Consider the following 8949-nt stretch of genomic DNA (forward strand, 5'->3'; position numbering starts at 1 on the left):
TGAAGACCCACAGAGGCACGTTCAGAATTTTTTGGAAATCATGGATACTTACAACTATCCAAATGTTTCCAAGGACTATGTCAGGCTAACCTTGTTTCCTTTCTCATTGTTGGGGGAAGCTAAAGAATGGTTGCAGAAGGAGCCTGCTAATTTAATCCATACTTGGGATGATTTAGCAAAGAAATTCTTAATCAAGTTTTTCCTTACTAAAAAGACAAAGTCTTTGCGGATCCAGATTCTTGGGTTTCAACAACGGGATGGTGAGACTCTTCGTCAAGCTTGGGAAAGATACAAGAAATTACTCCGAGATTGTCCACATCATTGTCAAACTGATGAGGTATTGGGCCATACTTTTTTTGATGGATTAGATGAGACTTCAAAGATGAATCTTGATTCAGCTTGTGGAGGTAGTTGCATGGCGAGATCATATAGTGAAATATAACTTCTACTAAACAACTTTACTGCTAATGATCATAATTGGCAAGGTGAGGGAGAACCAAGGAGAGCAATGAAACAGAAAGCATCAGGGGTACTTGAAGTGGATGATTTTTCAGCCATGAGAGCAGATATAGCAAAATTGGTAAATCAAATGAATAGAATGACAATGAATTAGACACAACAATTGCAACATGTTCAACAAATGTCGATTTGTTGTGAAATGTGTGGTGACAATCACACAAGTGACATGTGCCCAACGAATCCTAAATCTATTTATTATGTGGGACAACAAAGCAGAGGTCCGATGAACCAACAGGCACAATATGGGAACAATTACAATGCAAAATGGAGAAATCATCCTAATTTCTCTTGTGGTGGAAATCAATCAAATAAGAATCAATATAGACCCCAAGGAAATTTTAATCAACCTCAAAGGCCACCCCAGAAGGTAGAAGAAAGTACAAATGATTTGTTGAAGAAATTGTTGCATGACAATCAACAACTCAGAACTGGTTTCAGAAATCTTGAAAGGCAAATGGGACAGCTAGCTGCAAATCAAAACACTAGACCTGCAGATGCTCTACCAAGTGATACAGAAAAAAATTTGCAAGTTAGTGCAATTACACTTAGAACTGGAAGGGAATTAGAAGAAGTTCCAAAGAAGAGAAAAGACAAACCTATACCTGAGGGTGAATTGATTCCCAAAGCAACACAGGAATCAAAGAAAGATGATACAGTTTCAGCACCTGTGAATGTTCCAAGGCCACCACCACCTTTTCCACAAAGATTGCAGAAAAAGAATGAGGATCGCATGTTCAACAAATTTCTCTCTATGTTGAGTCAGATTCAATTGAATATTCCGTTGGTAGATGCGATTCCTGATATTCCAAAGTATGCCAAGTACATAAAAGATATTGTGGTTAATAAGAGGAGATTGACTGAATTTGAAACAGTTGCACTTACTGAGGAGTGCACTTCAAGGGTCCAAAATAAGCTTCCTCAAAAGCTTAAGGATCCTGGAAGCTTTACTATCCCTGTGAGAATAGGCAATGTTGATGTAGGCCATGCACTTTGTGATTTGGGAGCAAGCATAAATTTGATGCCATTGTCCTTGTACAAAAATTGGGTTTGGGAGCTCCAAAACCCATCAATGTGATGTTGCAACTAGCAGATAGGTCCATAGCTTACCCGAAAGAGGTGATTGAAGATGTGCTGCTGAAAATTGGGAAATTCATTTTTCTAATTTCATTATCTTAGATTTTGAAGCAGATGAAAAAGTTCCTATTATATTGGGAAGACCTCTCTTGGCTACAGGTGACAACGAGGAAGTTGTTTTTAATGTATACAAAGCAATTCAACTTCCTCTCCATTATGAAGAATTGTCTATGATATCTGTCATGGAGATGGATGAGCAACTTATTGCCCCAAGTGTATATTCGAAGGATTCTTTAGAGAAAGCAATTGTGTTGTTCGAGAGTGTGGAGATTAATGATGAGGTTGAAGAGATGAAGCATATTTTGAATGCATCATGTGAATATATGAAAGGTTTAAATCCCTTTGAACATACCAAATGGTCCTCCCCCGAAGCCGTCAATTGAAGAAGCTCCAAAATTGGAACTAAAGCCTTTACCTTCTCACCTTCATTATGCTTATTTGGGTAGTTCTGATACGTTACCTGTTATTATTTCTTCTGACTTGTCTGAATTGCAGGAGGAAAAATTGCTGAGAGTACTACGTGAGCATAAAAGAGCAATTGGGTGGACAATGTCTGACATAAGAGGTATTAGTCCAGCTTTTTGCATGCATAAAATTCTCAGGGAGGAAGGACACAAGCTGAGCATAGAACAACAACACCGCCTAAATCCCAACATGAAAGAGGTGGTAAGAAAAGAAGTGATTAAATGTGCAGGTATTGTATATCCAATCTCTGATAGCAAATGGGTAAGTCCAGTCTAATATGTTCCAAAGAAAAGAGGAATGACCGTAGTGAGAAATTAAAACAATGATCTGATTCCCATTCGAACTGTTACTAGGTGGAGGATTTGCATAGATTATAGAAAATTGAATAATGCCACCCGTAAAGACCATTTTCCTCTCCCCTTTATTGACCAAATGCTTGATAGATTAGCTTGGCAAGAATACTACTATTTTTTGGATGGTTACTTGGGATATAATCAGATTGTTATATCCCTAGAGGACCAAGAGAAGACCACATTTACATGTCCTTATTGGACATATGCATTTAAAAGAATGTCATTTGGTCTTTGCAATGCACCTGCGACTTTTCAAAGGTGTATGATGGCTATCTTTACTGATATGGTTGAAAGATTTGTGGAAGTATTTATGGATGATTTTTCTGTATTTGGATATTCTTTTGATGAATGTTTAATGAATCTTGACAAGGTGCTTGCTAGGTGCGAAGAAACAAATTTGATACTAAATTGGGAAAAATGTCATTTCATGGTAAGAGAAGGCATAGTCCTAGGGCATAAAGTGTCCAAGAATGGATTGTAGGTGGACCAAGAAAAGGTGGAAGCAATTGAAAAATTACCTCCACCGACATCAGTTAGAGGCATTTGCAGTTTCTTGGGCCATGCAGGTTTTTATCGTTGTTTCATTAAAGATTTTTCAAAAATTTCATCTCTTTTTTGCACGCTTCTTGAGAAAGATACATCCTTCAAGTTCGATGATACTTGTCTGAAAGCATTTGATGAGCTGAAAAGAAGATTAGTTACTGCACCAATTATCATGGATCCAGATTGGAAACTTCCATTTGAGTTGATGTGTGATGCAAGTGATATAGCCATTGGAGTTGTTTTGGGGCAGCGGAAGGAGAAAATCTTTTACTCCATTCATTATGCGAGCAAAACTCTTAATCCAGCTCAAATGAATTACACTGTTACTGAAAAAGAGTTGCTCGCAGTAGTATCAGCATTTGATAAGTTCATGTCTTATCTAGTGGGAGCCAAAGTCATAGTTTACACAGATCACTCAGCTATTAGGTATTTATTTGCAAAGAAAGACGCCAAGCCAAGGTTAATCCGATGGGTTCTTCTTTTGTAGTAATTTGATTTGGAGATTCGAGATCGAAAAGGGACAGAGAATCAGGTTGCAGATCACTTATCCAGGCTAAATTGAGGCCATGTCACTGAAGGAGAATCAATCAAAGAAACATTTCCTGACGAACATTTGCTAGCCATCACTTCAGATGAAACCCCGTGGTATGCTGATTATGTGAATTTCATTACAAGTGGGGTGACTCCACCAGAATTCACAGCTAATCATAGAAGAAGATTCTTACATGACGTGAGGTTCTACATGCGGGACGAGCCTTTTATATACAAGCAATACGCAGATCAATTGGTAAGAAGGTGTGTCCCTAAGAAGGAGATGAATGCAATATTGCATGACTGTCATTCTTCTCTGTATGGAGGTCATCATGGTGGAGACAGAACTGCACAAAAGGTTTTGCAATCAGGTTTTTACTGGCCAAAATTGTTTAAAGATGCACATACTTTTGTTAAAATTGTGACAGGTGTCAAAGAATAGGTATAATCACAAAGAGGAACGAAATGCCTTTGCAAAATATTTTAGCAATACAGCTCTTTGATGTCTGGGAAATTGATTTCATGGGACCATTTCCATATTATAATGGGCACATATACATTTTGGTTGCAGTCGATTATGTGTCTAAGTGGGTGGAGGCCATTGCTCTTCCTACTAATGATGCAAATGTAGTGGTATGCTTTGTAAAGAAGCACACTTTCACATGCTTTGGAACTCCAAGGGTGTTGATAAGTGATGGAGGAACACACTTTTGCAACAAATTATTGAAAAATGTTCTAGCAAAATATGGGGTAAGACACAAGGTTGCTACTGCATACCATCCTCAAACGAGTGGTCAAGTTGAAGTGTCAAACAGGGAGGTAAAACATATTTTGGAGAAAACAGTGAGTGCAAATAAGAAAGATTGGTACGGTAAGTTAGAAGATGCATTGTGGGTTTACTGAACTGCATACAAGACTCCAATAGGTACTTCTCCGTACATGTTGGTTTATGGAAAGGAATGTCATTTACCCGTTGAGCTAGAACACAAAGCTTATTGGGCAATCAAAAAGCTAAATATGGATATGGACTTAGCCGGTGAAAAAAGACTGCTACAACTCAATGAACTTGATGAGTTTCGGTTGCATGCTTATGAAAATGCCAAGTTATATAAAGAAAAGACCAAGAGGTGGCATGACAAGCATATCCAACATCGTAAGTTTGAGCCGGGTCAAGAAGTTCTCTTGTTTAATTCAAGGCTAAAGCTTTTTCCTGGAAAGCTTAAGTCCCGTTGGGCAGGCCCTTTCGTTGTGGTAAATGTGACTCCTCATGAAACAGTTGAATTGCGGGACATAAATTCAAGTGATACATTCTTGATGAATGGGCAGCGAGTAAAACACTATTGGGGTGGTGATATTAAATGTCACAAGAACTCGATAGATTTAGTTATTGCATAATGACGTGTTGAGTCGTGCAGCGACGTTAAATTAGGCGCTTGTTGGGAGTCAACCCAATGACTAACATCACTAACATTTAATTGTAGTTTAGAATTATTAGATTTTATATGTATAATGTTTTTAGTCAGGTGCAAGCATGAATTTGGCATAAAATCAGTGTACAATGATGTAGGGGTGAATTGTGAGCTAAAAAATCAAAAAATATGCTAACTCTGTGAAAAATTGGCCTACCGCGTCGCATGGGGCGTCAAGCCACACACCGCGTCTGGCAAAATTGCACAGATGAGGCAGAATACAAAATTTTTGGAGCAGCTAAAAAAATGGCCTACCGCACCGCGGCAAGCCAATTTTATTTTTAATTTTTTTCTTTTACTTAAATACGAAACCCCCTCCCTCTATTTCATTATTTCACTCCTCAAACTCTCTTCTTCTCTATCACCAAACTCAAGCACCCCAACATACAACTTCATTCAAGGATTCATCCACAAATCATTCTTCTTCTTGCAAGGTAAGTATTCTCTTCTCTCTTTTCCTTCAAACTAGTAGTATTTCATTTTGTATTTCTTTCTTATTTTCAAGTATATTTGTATAAACCCTAGCAAGAATTGTGTTCATAATCTTCTTTTAGTTTCTTTTGTTAATATTGTTAAAAATAGTATTAGAAACTTAGCTTGTATATTCTTTATGGGGTTATGGAGGATTTGAAGGTGTGTTGAGGTGAAATGAGTAGAGTTTCTTGTTGAAGATTGTTAAGGAGTGTACTAATCCGAAAATGCATATGAAAAAAAGTGAAAAATTGTGTATTGAATATTATTGTGAAGATGTGGTGATGTTATAGTTGTGATGAGAGGCATATTAGTGTTGTTGATATGGTGATTAGACCTCTTTTGAAGTTGAAATTTTAAGAAAAAAAGACATGCTTACAATGTGTTTGTTAAAATGTCTAAGTGACATAAAATTGAGTAATGTTGCAAATTAAGAAACAAATTGCATTGTGAGATGTTATTATTGATAACAACTATAACATTAGGCCAAGCCGTGTTTTTTTTTTTGCTTTCTTTATGTAAAAATGAGATGTAAAATTCATGCTAATGTGCCTATGTAGTATATTTTGTATATAAATTTTGAATTTTGTAAAATAGACAAATTTCTTTTTATGTTTATGTTTAATATTAATTTAGCTTGTAAAATCTAGTTTAGTTTTTGATTTTTATTTTATTTTTAATTGTTGCAAGTCTCTTTAATGACCGGGTAGGCCAATAAGCATTATATCATTCTAATTGAAGAACAGGATAGTATGAATCCCTGTTATACATCCTAAGTGTCAACATGATATAACATAAGTGTGGGGTATTTACTCTATTTGCTCTTAAAATAATTTTGTGTATCTTTAACTAATATATCATGTTGTGTAGGTAAAATGTCTCGACGCCCAAGCAAAAGATCAAACGCTGGCCTAACTAAGGTTGCATCTACTAGCCGACGTAAAGGTAGAAGGGCACCACCTCCGGAACCAGTGGAGGAGGAAGAGGAACACTTTGAACCTGATGCAGATGAGGTGCCAGAGTGTAAATATGGCATCAGGACTATTCCATCCCATACAATACAATGGTTCCAATCCTTCGTCCTTGCTGTGCCACCAATCCCAGAAATTGCCATAGATGAAGCAAAGCTTGCCCGTAAGTATAATGCCATATATACTAACATTCGAGCTTTGGGTTTTGAAGGGTTGTTTCGCCATGGTGATAGTGTGAACATCAACTTGGTAAAAGAATTTTATGCCAATTGACAATCGGGCGGTGATTTAGATGACATCTATTAAGTCAGGGTCAGAAATAGAGTGATCCCATTTTCGTCAAAGGTCATAAATCAAATAATGGGTTTTACTGAACATTCACATAAGCTATTCCAGAGGTTCGTGCATAGACCATATTACCCAGACATCCGCAGACAGCTATGTGGTAAAGATTCCTTTGTCGTGTGGACTAGAGATACAAATGAGTGTCACAAGGAAATGAAAAAAGCAACATTCCAGCGGTCTGCACGAGTCATTTTGAAGATAATAAATGCCAAAATCATGCTAACACAAAGTGATACAGACATATCAAAACTAAAGGTTTGCTTGATTTATGCATTTTTAATAGGAATGCAGGTGGATCTTGGGAAAATCATGCTGGAACACATGTCAAAGGTGAGACCGTTTTGAGGATGCCGCCTACACTATCCGAGTATGATTACTCGGTTATTGCAGACGCACTTCATTGAAGAAGAGTATCACTATGATCGGAGGATAGAAGTAACATATCCTATCAGGGCACTTGATGTCACGACTATGATAGATCCGCCTGCAGCTGCACTTAACCCCGATCAAAGGTTTGTCCGAGTGGAAGAGACTTTGTAGATATTATTTGCTGACCTGCGCCTTCGCGCTTCTATAGGGGAAGTGAACTTGGAAGAGTTGCAATAAAATCACCCTTTATCTCCTTTCACATAACAGTGGTTAGGAATGGCTCAGCATGGACAAATCCCACCGGATGAAGATGTGAACTCTATTCCCTTAGATGACGAAGAATATTTGCGCACTTTTGAGGATGACAATGCTTAGGCAAATGGCCTCAGGGAGTCTTTTCTGATCTATTTTTTATCTTTTTACATTAGGGACAATGCAAATTTTTTAAGTGTGGGGTGGTTGGCCCCTATTGTAATGTACTTACTTTTATATTTTTCGTATTTTGTTTGATTGAGTTTAGTTATTTTGTTTGATTTTGTTTAGTTTGTTAAAATTGCTTTTAGTTTATTTTGTTAGAATATAGTGTTGATAGATAGTAAGTAATCCTAATTTCGGTATAGATCCCTCTTAGATCTTCTTGTTGAAAAAAATCTTAAGTTGGAAAAAAAATCCATCAGAAAAATTTGAAATTATTGAGTTTGCAATTTTGTTTTATTTTCAGTTTAGTGTATGCTAGTTTTGGTTTAAATTAAAACTTTCCCCTTGGTTTTTCTTTACACCACGGTTCTTTTCCAAGGGTGTATTTGAACCGAGTATAGTATAATTTTTTATTTCAATTGAATAAAAAGTTCCTAACTTACAGAGTTGATCTCCTCAAATGCACATGCATTAGAAGTTATATGTACCTTATTTGTGATGTTCAAATCTCAGTTCTTGATTCTAAAGTAAGTGCCTTAAATTGTGTATTTATAACTATGCTTAACTGCTTTGACTAGAGAGTCAAGAAAGATCCAAGCTTGAATGAGTTGTGTGCCAATGTGTGAGTGAAGTTGTTGAAATATTCTGTGCGTAACAGTTGATATCTAGAACTTGCCCTCAAGTGTTTTGCAAACCGAAATAATAGCATTATTCAGTTTAGGAGATGATATAGGCATTTCTTTGTTGAACCAGTTTGATAATTATCTCCACCTAATTGTGTATATCTTAGTCAAACCTTTTGAGTTGTTAATCCTATTTCTTTGGCATCCACATTATAAACCTTACCAATTTATGTAAATATATCAGTTGTTTGAACATCTATCTCTTATGAGGACTTAGTCTTGTTTTAATATTGTTAAGTTGAGAAGAGATTTGTTGGTTTATTGAAGGAGTTAAAAAAAAGAGTGAAGAATAATTCATATATGTGTATATATGTATATATATATATATATAGGGGTGAATTTTCAGTAGTAACATTCCCTAACTTAGGGTGCTTAAAGAAAAAGGGATTTGTTGTTAGTATGAAAAATCTCAAAAAGGTTGGAGATGGTTTAACATAAGAGTAATGCTGAAATTGTGAAATAAAATGGTGTATATATGAAGTGCTCAAAGATATGTAGCTAGTACATTCTATATTTATCACACCCTTCCTCAGCCTGCATTACAACCAATTAAAGTCCTATTTGATCCTTTATAAGCTCAATTAGTAGAGTATTACATTAGGGGCAAGCATATGGTATGTCATCTGTTGCACATGAATTTCAATTCTGAGAGTGAGTTAATTCTTCCTATTTTGAGTTC

At 36.4% G+C, this 8949-nt stretch overlaps 1 protein-coding gene across 1 annotated transcript; it reads left to right on the forward strand.

Moving 5' to 3' along the window:
- Positions 1-640: 640 nt before the first annotated feature.
- LOC138871929 (uncharacterized) lies at positions 641-4940 on the forward strand. Its single transcript, XM_070149853.1, has 6 exons — positions 641-1247; positions 1696-2027; positions 2149-2379; positions 2953-3473; positions 3974-4178; positions 4461-4940. The coding sequence occupies exons 1-6, from the start codon at positions 641-643 to the stop codon at positions 4938-4940; spliced, it is 2376 nt and encodes a 791-aa protein (XP_070005954.1).
- Positions 4941-8949: the final 4009 nt, after the last annotated feature.

Source organism: Nicotiana sylvestris, chromosome 6 (genome assembly GCF_000393655.2).
Source record: "Nicotiana sylvestris chromosome 6, ASM39365v2, whole genome shotgun sequence".
Taxonomy (NCBI): domain Eukaryota; kingdom Viridiplantae; phylum Streptophyta; class Magnoliopsida; order Solanales; family Solanaceae; genus Nicotiana; species Nicotiana sylvestris.